Raw genomic sequence first — 13,814 nt, 5'->3', positions numbered from 1 at the left:
ACTGTCACCGATTTTGTACACTAACAGCGCAAGCATTCCCGTAATAAGAATCCATTCTCTAAAATAAAATCCTATTAAATGTTCTTCCGAAAGCTATCTCATCAACTGTCTTAGTCTACTCATTAGATCATCTTAATTAGAAAACGAAATAAATAAATAAATAAATAAATAAATTTTAGTTCTAGAGTAGAATAGCATACCTTCAAACTGTAGTTGACAATATGCAACCAGAAATAAGATTCAAGATTAATCAATTAAACGATTCTCTCGATTTCCCACATGTTTTCTTCTCTTCCTAAAACACAAAAATCATACATTTGAACTGCAACAAATGAAAAATCGTACCGAACATGATTTTTGTGCCCGTTCGCGGTTCCTTCCTTCTTCCGATTCGTTCCGTTGTAGGCGGTAATCCCCGAAGCTTAATCTCTGCGCAAGATAGTGATGAGTCATCGATTAGACGTGCTTGCTCGCTTAGTGATTTGAGTATGGGAAAAGGTAAACAAATATTAGTTTTTAAGGCTACATACTAGACTTAAGCTCGGTTTGACTTTCCAGTTTAACAGTTTGCTTTGAGTTTATTCACTTTATTTTTCTATAGTTTTAAATAGAATGTTACCCTTTGAAAAACCAAAACTTTTCATTGACAAAAACACGTGTTTAGAGTTCTTAGAGTTTCCAAATATTTACTTCTATTTAACTAGCTTATTGGTGTAAATCGGAAAGCGTTTGAACGGAAAGCAAATCAAACTTCGTCTTACGAGTTTCTAATCTTAGTTTTACTCTTGGCAGCTACTAACTATAAACCAGTGCCCAGTAGCCGTAACAGCGTTCAGCAGCGGAATGTGCCCAAACGAAGTACCTCTTCGGTTGGGAAAGGTGGGGCATCTCTATCTTCCGGGATGGGAGTGCGAAGTGTTTCTGTTGGCATGTTGAACCAAGCGGTAAGCTAGAAACCATTGAAAATGTTACGATCAGCTTTTACGGTTTAAAATTTTTCTTCTCTTGGTTGTCACAGAGCGACTCGGAACCAGAACCATCAACAGCAACCCGGGGAGGACTTATGAAACCAACCATAAGCTCACAAAACAAAGTGAACGGCACCAATAACAACGGGAAGTACGTCAATCCCCGCAGTGCAGCAGGAATCATTAGCCGACGGAAAGGTTTGCAAACTGCTTATAGTAGCGGTATGGCAAGATGTATAATGTTCTCGTAATAAATTTGCTAAACAAAATAAAATGAATTTCAGTGAATATTGCTTCTGGAACGCAGGACGAATCCAGTTCGGAGGAATCGCCAACCAGTACGGCGAGCACAATGCCTGTCAAGCCAGCCGTTCCACCCCGTCCACGAAGCATTGCGCTAGAGCACAAACGAATAGCGAATGTGAATGCCAGTTTGAATGCGAAGAAAGCACCCAGCACTAATATGGAGATGGAAAGTATGATCAAGGATGGCGATTTGGAAAACGCTGACTGTGAGTGCAGATATCTTATTCACCAACTGAAATTTAATTTCACATCTGCCTATCATTCTAGTGACCAATCAACTCTGCTCCAATATCATCAATCAGTTGGTACAAACAACGACATCGGTAATTCAGCTACATCAGCGGCTGAAGTCCAATGATGAATCCGGTGGTGGAAGTGGGAGAAACAATTCTCTTATGATTAAGGAACTGGAAAATGCAGTCATTATGACGCAAAATATGTTGACGAAAGTGACCAATAGGTAAGTGGAATTTTCATCGCAAATGTGTACACGCATTTCAATGTTCGTATGATTGTTGGCATTTGATCTGTAATTGTTGAGTGCGCTATTATTCCAGGTTTATTGAAAAAAAAAGTTCTGTGAATTTCCATTCTTGCGACACAATTCTGTACTAAGCATGTAATCGTCTGTTCGGCGATCGTGCTACATGTCCTGCCAACAGAAATTTGCCATGTTTGATCAATTTTTCGAAGCCAGAATTTTTCAAATGGAAATTCATGTTAATTGTAAATCATAGGTTCAAGATAAGACTGGATAGAGTGCTTCTGATGTAAAAAACGGTAACAAATCGATTGCAAATAGTTTTAATGGAAGCACGAAACTCGTTGTACCGTTTCACCCCATTGTTTTTTTTTTTGTTATAATATTCAGTCGAAATTTGAATCTGGATTGTAATCCAGCAGCAGATCCAATACGATCTATTTATATTGATTCACATTACGTAGAAAACTTCAGCGATACAAGTGCATATAATGGGAATGACAGTACTGGCCCGTTTTACTTCAATTTGTTTCATAAATTTTTTCTTCAGTTAAAACTAATTACGGTTGATTAAATCGATAGATTTCACCTAGAAAGCCCTAAAAACCAAATTACGAATAGATTCAATGATATATTTTGTTTGTTCAAAGTGGATACCTTCGGAAGCTACACACTTAAATTTTTTTGCTTGTGTCTCGTTGCAAAAATTACCGACATTTGCACAGGCGTGCTCGGTAAAATGTATAATTATTGAGAATCCTGGTAATCCTGAATTTGGTAGCTGTCAATTACTGCCGAGCTGGTCAGCAACAATTTTACTATTAGCTCACCAAATGATTTCAGGGTTGAATCATGAAGTCATCAGTAATCGAGCGTAGGAAGTATTTTGCTTCATTATTGTATGAAATAATGATCACAAAACATACAGTGATGCTAAAAGTAGTGCTTTATTATTGCCATTTCAATCCAGAACTAATACAAAAAAGAAATGCAAACACAACAACAATAATCACGGGTAAAAATATATGTTTCTAATGCTCATGGACGTTTCTACCTGGAAATAAGTAAATAAAAAGGGTGATTTTTAGGAAGTATAGGATTTGAGTTTAAAAAATAAACAAAAAAATTGAGAAAACGATCAGTATAATTTAATGTTTGAAGATTTTGGCACACTCTCATTTCTACCTCATAACATATCTGCCGGTATTTCACGAATTATGCCACCTACCCATAATTCACACCAAACAGTTATTTTTTTTGAATACATTGATAGCTCCTGCAATGGTTTTGTCTGGTCTTCACTCCAAATGCGGCAATTTTGCTTGTTAACGTATCCATTCAACTGGAAATGGGCTTCGTCGCTCAACACAACTTTTCGATAAAAACTGTATCTTTGTCAAACTTTACCAGCGTCCATTCATGATTCAATTGTAGACCAAAAGACCATTCATGATTAAATTATACACCAAACTGAACAAGTTTTTTTAATGACACATATCACGCGTGATCACAGATACCAGCAAAAAATCACCCTTTATAATTGTATATTTAAAAAGTATACAATTTTTTTATTTTACTTATATATCCACGAAATCTCAAGCTAACACAGTTTTCAAATTTAGGCAAACGAATTGCCTAATTTCGGTAGTTTTGTTGTTTAGTGACAAGTTTCGCAATATAATATGCCAAACCTCGGCAAAGCAATGCACTTTATTGAAATATTAGAATATTACTTCAATGAATTTCGGAATAGAGCATGTGGATTACTGAACAATCAGTAAAATTTCGTTTTGCTTATTCGATTCGGCATTTCATTAGGCCGAGCGAGAATCGGTTTTAAATGTGAGCGTTTTTTCATCTTTCCACCAATTTACAAAAACCTCGTCGAACAAATTGTTTCCCTGTAGAAGCGATCCAGTCGTGAAACCATCTTCATTTACATCTTCATAGCCAGTGAAGGCCTGCTCAGAAATGGCGATTTTTCATTTAAAAACACTGGTGGCGTAGGTTGCTCTGCTTTAGCACTTTCGAGCAGAAATGGCAATGAAACACCGTCGAAAAATTGCATTTCTGGAAAACCAGAGCAATCCACTCCACCAGTGTTTTTCAATGAAGAATGGCAAAAGTGTGTGAGACATCGATGAAAACAAATGATAGTCGGAAGGGTTCAAATCTATTTAGAGTATAACGGGTGGGGCAAAAGTTATCATCTGGGTTCAGAAGTGAATTTTTTAAATGGAGTGGGCTGTCTGCGCAGAAGCGTTGTTGTGTTGCAACATGACTTTTTCATGGCTTATGAAACATTCTGGTCATTTTTCGAACAATGCTTGATTAAATTTCATCATTTGGCTATCGATAGTGATTAGCATTTACAGTTTCCTCTGGTTTGAGAAGCTTGTTGTACAAGACACCTTTTTGATCCCACCAAATGATCAGCATCGTTTTCTTCAAGAAGCAATTGGTTTTGCAGTTGACATCGATGTCATTTTGCATTTGATGCAGCTCTCGGGATTCTCAAAATAAATCCATTTTTCAGTGACGTCTCGTGTTAAATTTGCGGGTTGTGCACTGATTATATCAAATGTAACAATTCGATTGAATTGATATTCGCTTGAATTTTTCAATACAATGAAATATCGATATATTGGGAGTACAAATTGATTCGGTCCGTTTTTTTGGGGTCAAAAATGCAATTATTTCAAAATAGAAAAAAATTAAAGATTAATCAAAGTATCGTTCATCGCTAGTTAACACTTTTTCCCACCCCTCAGCAAATTTTCTTAAATATGATGTTACAATTGGGACTCTGCGAAAAAAGATGAGTACTTCTTCAACTCTAAAAAAAGTCAGTGAAGAAACATAAACGTGTATAACTGTTTGGAATTTTTAGCACTGAAAATTCTGTATTTCTGGAACCAGACGCCGGATTCGGATGAAACCTTTCATTTAAATCCATTCTATCATTTGTGAAAATATGCGTGATCATCTATGCGCGTTCAGTTTTGGAATTTTTGGTCGCTACTTCCGCATTGAAAACAGGAAACCAGCAATGCCAAGTTGGTGTAAAAACCAACTAACAAGACCTTGAAATTGAAACAGTTTTCAACTAAGATTTTTGTTGCATCGTTACTTCTAATAACGATTTGAAGTTTTCAACACACACCACTTCGTATTTCTGACCTAGAAGTTGGATCTCTATTGAATTAATAACACCTTTCGTTTGTATATAAGTCCGTAAACTAGGCCAAGCAATACCTGAGAAATCGGTGTGAGTTTCATTCCGATGTTTTGAACCGCTTTTTCCAGTGCTTCCGGAATTGGTGAAGTCAACTGGCCTCTACCGCCTTCAAAAACAGTTCTTTAAGACGGGTAATTTTCTAATTCTAGACGCATTCAACTTTTTTTTTATTGAATATTTTTAACGTATCCAATTGATCTTCTGTAACATCTGCTAGTACACCATTTTGTACAGTTAACAGTTTCCGAGTTGCAACGATTTGAAGAAATCTGCCATTTTTGAAAATCAGTCTTGGATAGAATCAGTCTTTCCATTCATGCAAAACAAATGGTTTTACTGAAACGTGTGCAAGATTTGTAATCATATTTCTAACCTACACTGAATCGGCTGAGCTGCACTGCCCATACTTGCATATCAGTCCCAAATTGAAAATCGACAAGTTGAGAAAAAGATGTATACAGATTGCGGTAATAATTCGCTTTTTTTCCGCTACTGTCATGGTTGATCCGTGATATTATTGAATCACATACTTTGTTTACATTATAAACTTTCCATCTGGAATGAAATGTTGCATTTTTTGTCATTCGTTTATTTCTCAAAAGTGGCCAAAACCCATATGGGACTGATATGCCAATATGGGGAGTGCAGGTCTTAAAGCCTGTTTCTGTACGCTATTATTTTTGATTTCTAGTTGTTAGCAATCGTACCTGAAAAATAAACAATGTTTTTCATTCTTTTAGGAACATCGGTAGCGACGGCATCAACCTGAACAACAGCACTAGTATGTACGAAAAATGCAACGACATCCTGAATCAGGTGCAAAAACACGTGAACAATAGCGGCTGACGGCAACATCAACCGATGATGACGGCAACAACATCAACAGCTTTGGGCGACTACTTTTGATCCCCGCAATTGTGTGGCTAGACTTTACTAGTTCTTCATTCTTTTTTCTTCAAAATTCTTAAAGTTGAATGTAGAACAGTTTGATGCGTGTTGTCTGGTGATACATGGTAAGATAAAATGTGAATGTGACTGAGGTTGTTGTTACGAAACATTAAGCAAACTAGTTTTTTCAATCCACAAAAGGAATCTTATTAACAAGGACAGCTTTAAAGCAAATATTACTGAAAAGTGCGTGTGAATGTGATTAATTAGTTGTTATCATTCGTTGATAATCCAATTGCGAAAAAAAAACTAAATAATTAACTATAATAAGTCAATAAACATGGAATGTGCTTAATCAAATAATGAGAATAGATGTGACTTTGTCAAACAGCAGCTGAAAGAGGAATACAATGTTTCGTCCATCTTAGTTATTAGTTAATTTTATAACACTTTTAAGGTAGAAATTTGACACAAGGGTTTAAGTTTTTGACGAAGGAAAGCGCCATATCTAGATTTGTTAGTTGACAATATATGTTTTTTTCTCCGTTGCGCATCGAATGAAGGCCAATGGTAGATACATTGTTTTAGTGTTTCTGACTTTTAATGAACTTATTAACTAAGAATAGATTTTTTTATCGTTAGGTTTACCGACGTTCAAAAATCGAAATGGTTAAGCTTTATATTCTTGAATAGAACGTTTTCTTTTCAAAATCTAGGCTATTGGTTTCTGACATTTTAGACACTTGTTTGAACCCAGTTATTAAAATACAAGTTGACCATTTTCATATTGATCATTTTAGTAGCTACAAGTACTAATTGACAACGTTTGCTGTACAGTAAATTCTAATGTTCCAACAGACTTGTTTAACAAACTAGAACATACTTTGAATGATAACACGCTACATAACCACTTAATTATTATTAAATCATATTGATTTATCCTACTAATCGTAAGCGAAGTTTTAAGATTAGAAATCAAATCTTATAATGATTACCATCTTCTTCCGAAAGCCTCCAGAATAAAGATCTGGTGATGCCAACAAAATATCATTGATTATAGGATGACAGTAGTAGATTGATCGTGGAACACATTTGTCGAAATAATATTCTCACTCCTAAGCGCCAAACATTAGAAAACAGAATAAACACACACAAAAGCACCTCAAGACAACGTTTAAGGTTCAACACGCAGTCATTAGAAAAAACCGTTACAGTAACTCTGAGGCGAGAATCAGAGATTTCATTAGTAGAAAACAGAAACTTTGCTTTCATCTCACCTCAGGCCTCATCTTAACGTAATACCACGTCTTATTAAACCAAACTAAAAGAAACGGCGAATTAAACTTACACCTGACAAACTACTCTAGTAACTAACAGGAAAAAAATACAAAAAAAAATCATCAATTTATTAACAAGCAGTTCACTTACTAGCTTTTTACCACTGAGACTAATCTAATTAAACAAATTGTGAACAGTCGATCATGAGGATTGAAAATCTGACAACAAATCGTAACGCTTATGATTCCGATCCACCACGAGGATATGGTTAGAGATTTGAGTCAGTAGTAAAACCTACGCAGAAAGCGGTACGAGATAATAGCGTGATAACAATTGTCGGATTTGAAAAGATGGTTATAATCAATAGTGTGTAGAAATGCTGGAAAGGAGTCATTACTCCGCTAATGATATCCACGATAGGAACTGACCGGACTAATTAAGGAAAACAGAAAATATATTTAAAAAGTCATATTTTAAAAACTACTGCTTTGGTGCGTTTAATTTATCCTTTTCCCCCGCTTTATAGATTTGGCAACAACTTAACACATCTAACAATGTTTCGCTTTTCATTTATTGTTAGCATAGTTTGAGGACGCAACCGGAAGTATCTCTGTTTCCAAAGTAGTCTATTTTGGGGAGCAGACGGTACTCCTGAGCAACTGCCAAGACGCGCATGCTTCTCTCGCAGGCGTGTGTTTCTCTTGCTGACCGCATAGGGCTTTCCTACTTTGGACATACAGTGCAAAGAAGTGAAACGCTATAGGGTACAAAAAAAATGCAGTAAAAGGTGTGGTCATAGGTGAGTAATATGCACTACTAATTTTCCACTAACTCGGTACTAGTGGCAACTAATGAAATTCATAAAGGAAGTGAACGCAAAAAGGTTGTAAATAGTAAGCTGTACCATAGTTGGGGAGCGTTAAATATAGTCAGAAATATATTCAGATTGTTCTGTACTACAAACAAAAGATTTATTGCTGTTGTTTCCGAAGAGAAAGGTACCATTGTGGCTGTATTGCACTGCCAAACTTGTTTGACTTTCATTATGAAAAAAAAATCGATCGATCTTGTATCTTACACAAATAGTTAAATGAAAAACGACATTAGAAAGCGGTTACGAAACACTCGTTTAGTTTGTAGGAACTCTTTTGTTTTTGTTTTATTTTTCCCTACAAAAATAGTGGAAATTTGTTTGTTTTCTGTGTGTGAAAAGAAAGGTATTGTTATTCCACCCGAAGTCGAAGTATTCTACACTGGCCATACTTGCGTATCAGTCCCATATTGAAAATCGGATTGTACAGAAAAAGACGATTAGAATTTCATTTTCGATTTTTTTTATTTATTGTGTTATCTAATGCTGAATCATGATATTATTACATGAAATATCGATAATACATTTTTGCTATTGCAATATTGCAACAAATGAAATTATTGAAATTTGAAATGAATGGGACTGATATGCGGGTAGCTTGCATATGGGACAAATATGAGTTGATATTTTTTTCACATTTTACTGAACAAACCCTCAACCTTTATTGCAATTTCTGAGAGTATATTGAGGATAGATTGCATTCCTCAAGCTAACTAAATATTGGCGAAAATCAATATGGGACTGATATGCGAGTATGGGCAGTACAGGTATGTAGTGATTATTAGAAAATAGTAAGTAACTATTAGAAAATAGTAAGTAACTTTCAAAATTCTCCGGTTCGTTGAGCGAAAAATATGACGCATGGTTCGATGGTCTGTTGTTCTTAATCGACCAACGGAAGTTCCTAATTGGCCTACCGTTGGACGATTTATTGGACATTCAACGGACCAACTATCCAACATATGGGACCAACGGAGGACTTCCGTTGGACGTTTTTTCTTAGGGTATTTTATAGCACTTTCAATAACTCTTGCTGCTGACATCTTTGAGTCATTGTAAGAATCTTATACTTCATATCACAACCACAAGGTGGCCAAATGTTCTGAAGAAGAATGCAACTGATATCAACTGTGGTAAATAAACGAATCGAGTAACTGGTGATGCTATAAGCAGCTATAAAGGTTCATGTCCTGGTTGACAGCGTCGTTATCTATGTATAATCGAAGTCGGGTCGTATGGCCACCAACTCTACTAGTTTTTATTCAAATTTTGAATGTTTTATACGATTTTGCCATAGTACTCTATATCGATTTAAATCTTTGTTGTATCCGATACGCAGTAATTTTTTGTAGGACCATATAAGACCCTATAACTCCGGAACCGGATGTCACACATACACACACACACACACACACACACACACACACACACACACACACACACACACACACACACACACACACACACACTGTTTCTATTCAAACAAAGCCATATCTGATATATTAGTTTTAAAATCGGATACAGTATCTTTGCTTCAACTCTAAGATGACATTTTACTTTCATGAATGCTGCGCTTAACATTAGCATCCTTTCGGTGAGCTTAGAAGGAATATTATTCCACTCCAAGTCCAGTAAAACACACATTGATCCAATTTTTTAGGACTTTAATCAGGGTATTGCGGCGGTTTTTCCGCTATATCGAGATAAAACTAGTGACTATTATTATTATTTCAAATTACAAATACAAAGTTTAGACACAGAGAACAGACATCCAAGTAGAGATTTCAATTTGTGTAAGTGTTAACCCCTAGATGATTGTGTAAGAAATTCACGATTGTTTTAAAAGCAATAACCGAGTAGCAATGCTCCTGTAGGGGCGCTTCGGACAGCCCAGTAATCTGTTATGGGCTCTTGCGTTCGAGCTTTCATACCTTATGATAAAAAAAGAACCGAAATTTTCTTTTTAAAATTCCCGCGCTTGTCCAATCGGTAAACTTTTATTCTCTCAACGTTGGCAACACTTTTATACAGATTCTGTCAAATTTTGACGCATATCGTAAGATAAGTTTTTGTTTGGCGTCTATACAAAGAAGTTGAAAAATTTTCGTGTGGCAATTTTTATAATGGATGAAAGTTTAGAACAACGTGGGTGCATCAAATTTTGTGTTGCAAATGGATTTAAGCGTTCCGAAACGTTGGAAATGTTAGAAAAGGCCATTGGTGAATCGTGTCTAGGAAAAACACAGGCATACGAGTGGTATAAACGCTTCAAAGGTGGTCGTACAAGCTTGGGTCATGATGAGATCCTTGCCGCCCAACAACATCTGTTACTGAAGAAAAAATTGAATCGGCGAAGCAAATCGTGTTGCAAAATCGTTCTGTACCGATTAGAGAGATTGCTGTGTTGTTAGGCATCTCTTATGGATCAGCCGAACACATTTTAACTGATGTTTTGGGTTTGAAACGCGTCGCTTCTCGGTTGGTGCCAAAAAAACTGAATTTCATTCAAAAACAACGTCGTGTTGATGTGGCCAAAGAGATGATTTTCAACGTAGATAGTGACTCCACATTCATCGGATGCATCATAACTGGTGATGAGGTGTGGATCTATGAATATGACGTCGAAACCGTACAACAATCGACCGAATGGCGCTTCGAAGGCGGAGCCGTTGTTCTAAATTTTCATCCATTATAACAATCGCCACACAAATTTTTTTCAACTTCTTTGTATAGACGCCATACAAAAACAAATCGTACGATATGCGTCAAAATTTGACAGAATGTGTATAAAAGTGTTGCCAACGTTGAGAGAATAAAAGTTTACCGATTGGACAAGCACGGGAATTTTAAAATGAAAATTCCGGTTCTTGTTTGATCATAAGGTACAATGGTAATTTATAATTCATAAGGTCGTGCGCAACAGTGATTTTTAACGGATTTTTACATGTATGCTTTACACAGCTTTTTTGAAAAAAATTGTACCAGCTCTCTGTTCTCTGTGGCTTAGATGTGCGTTTTAGATCGTTATTATGTTGAAGAATAGATCCAAAGCGAAGTCCTGGCATTACATAGTTTTTGTGGAATTTGGCCATTCTGTTTCAACACACAACAGTCGATTCTTAGTGTACAGAATGATTAGTACTATGATCCTACTGACACTAATGCCGTTTTTCATTGAAAAACACTGGTGGCGTGGATTGCTCTGGTTTTGCACTTTCAAGCAGGAGTGCTATTTTTTGACGGTGTTTTATTGTCATTTCTGCTCGAAAATGCAAAATCAGAGTAATCCACGCCACCAGTGTTTTTCAGTGAAAAACGGCATAAGAATCCTAAATCCAGGCTGAAACTCGTATATACGATAACTGGCTTGTAAAACCAGTGCCCTATGAATTGATCCGCCAACCTACTGGAAAGGTGTCAAATGGTGTTGCTTTCCGTTGGAGAATACTAGTACCATCTACCATGTAGTGTAAGTACTGTACTTTTGCTGAGATAATGTGGTAGAAAATGTTTACTATGCATTATTAGACCAATCTAATTTATAGTGTCATTCAAATTTATGGCACCATCACATAACGAGTAATTAGTCCAGTAAGTAGCTTCTTCCAAATGACACACTTTTCTAACACACACACACCTTCGATCTACCGTGTGGTCAATCAATTTGGTGCTGCTCACTCACTTTGACTTAATCGCTGGGGTTAGTTCCGATTACCACCCAACTAATATTATTTCACTTCAACACCCTTCGACACATGTTTTCCCGCACCCCACTGTAACGAGCAGTGACCGTATAAACGATCAAGCGTAAACTCCACCCTCCTTCGCTGCCTTAGCACTGTCTCGGTATGTATGCTTAAACGCTCGCCTGATAATTTGGTTTTATTTATTGCCCTACTCGTTTCCGTCTAAGCTCGCGCCCAGTAGCGGAGTAACCCTGCGTTACTTACCCTTCGACGCCCACAACATCCTTTCGATACTGAACTAAGGTTTTCGCACTAGCTGCAGAGGAAAAAAAAAGTAAAACATTTCCCACCGCCGCTGCCGCACGAGGGTGAAAATCGACGCAGAAGAGATACTTAAAAGTTACTTGCCCTATTACAGAAGTGATGAATTATTTATACGGCGAAGTTCGACCCTCCAAACCGATCAGCCCTCCGCTCACAGACCGGTGGAAAAGTCTGTTAGCAGTGTCGTGGATTTGAACCGACTGAAGACTCAGGGTTGAAACCGAGAGATTGCATTTTCAATGACTAGCTACAAATATGACAAAAAAGTATGCGAAATGGATTGAAAAAAAAATCCAAAGCGTAACTCAAACAGAGAATCTACTCCAATGGTGCCGTGGGCAAAACGAAGGAGCAACTGATCGCCATAGCCACGAAATAGATGAAAACCATGTCGTTAAATATCTTCTAATCGGCCATGGCTATTTGCAGCATTTTTGTAGAAAATGTAGAACTTTGAACTTGGGAACTGAAATAAAAATATACCTCATTTAATTATTATTTGTAGTTGGTTTTTCATCATCCTCCTATATCAGGTAATTTATTGATCCACATGCTAAATTGACTCCCATCAACTGGGGCAGCCATATTGAAACAAGTAGTTTAATGTACGAACAGGTATCCCCCAGAGTCAGAACTATGGAACTTTTAATCAAGAAATACCCATCTCAAAAGCAATTCAACAAATATTGTAATGCTTACAAGGTTCTAGTTTTTCTTAATTCTTGCTTCTTTTTATTTTGCATTCCTGGTCACTGACCGCTGGCTTTTACGTGATTTCAAAATATTGTTTGTTTTTGATAAATATGAATTAAGGGGCAATTTACAATCTCAGAAAAACGGCCATACCAGCAATCACCTTTTTCGCAAGATTATTACCAACCAATTAGCTAAGCAAATTTAGTATTTTTATCGGCAAGATTCGGTGAACCTAACAAGTTTTTAGGTTGATGAAACCATCGGGCAGCAGGAATAATTAAAATATAACTGTATGAATGATTACATTTCAAGTTACGAATAATCATTGATTACAAAATTTTGTTGTACATTAAATTTTCAAATAATTTAGAGGCTGCATCAACATTCGGTGTTTTTTTTTAAATTTTAATCCCGATGGAACAAGCATTGCTTTCATCCCTGTTGTCTCGCCGATTCCTGGCGGACAGGAGCGAGTTAATAAAAGCGCACAGGGGTACACAAAGCTAATAAAACTGTAACAATTAATTTACGTTTGCACTCCTCGAAATGCAAACATATTAAGCTGTTCCTGGCGAAGCACATACCAAAGTGAAGTGGTGTGTTTAAATGGGAAGTTTAGGCGCAAGATCGGTATGAGGGAAATAATTTGTTTGCGGCTTATTGTTTTCGTTTCTTTTTTTATGTTTATGCTCTACCGTAGTTTCAGCAGTTTAACCATCGACGATTAGCAGTTTTGCGCCACGAGCTTCGATCCGCCACGGAATCGTGCAGATATCGTTCTTGAATTATACCTTTTTCTGTCTTCGATTTTACCTTTCTGATTTCGATGATTATGTTTGTTGATTTACATTTGAATTTGAGTTTCAAGTGATATGCCTTACGCCTGTATTACTGTGTGGATAGTGGTGTGCTGAGATTGAATTATCTGTAAATACAAATAAATCATCAATGATTCGTTTCACTTCTAGCAGGATTGATCCATTTAAATCAGGATATATGAAGCCCGGCTTTTCCTCAAGATTGATTGGATAAGCCAGTCAGTTTTCCGAACTCCTTGGGTGAAAAGACCAAGTACTTG

At 36.6% G+C, this 13,814-nt stretch overlaps 1 protein-coding gene across 10 annotated transcripts in view; it reads left to right on the top strand.

Moving 5' to 3' along the window:
* LOC131431397 (uncharacterized) overlaps positions 1-7,642 on the top strand; it is a 232,589-nt gene extending 224,947 nt beyond the window's left edge. For 8 of the 10 annotated variants that reach the window (XM_058597080.1, XM_058597086.1, XM_058597078.1 and 5 more), the window contains 6 exons: positions 406-498; positions 793-944; positions 1,019-1,190; positions 1,253-1,480; positions 1,542-1,734; positions 5,734-7,642. In XM_058597080.1, coding sequence (XP_058453063.1) covers positions 406-498; positions 793-944; positions 1,019-1,190; positions 1,253-1,480; positions 1,542-1,734; positions 5,734-5,839 — 944 coding nt within the window. In that variant the 3' untranslated portion in view covers positions 5,840-7,642. The remainder of the gene's footprint in view (positions 1-405; positions 499-792; positions 945-1,018; positions 1,191-1,252; positions 1,481-1,541; positions 1,735-5,733) is intronic. The other 2 variants (XM_058597088.1, XM_058597087.1) reach the window with 2 other exon arrangements.
* Positions 7,643-13,814: the final 6,172 nt, after the last annotated feature.

This window comes from Malaya genurostris, chromosome 2 (genome assembly GCF_030247185.1).
Source record: "Malaya genurostris strain Urasoe2022 chromosome 2, Malgen_1.1, whole genome shotgun sequence".
Taxonomy (NCBI): domain Eukaryota; kingdom Metazoa; phylum Arthropoda; class Insecta; order Diptera; family Culicidae; genus Malaya; species Malaya genurostris.
The sequence above is the reverse complement of the archived record's forward strand: the minus strand, read 5'-3'. Positions and strand labels throughout refer to the sequence as shown.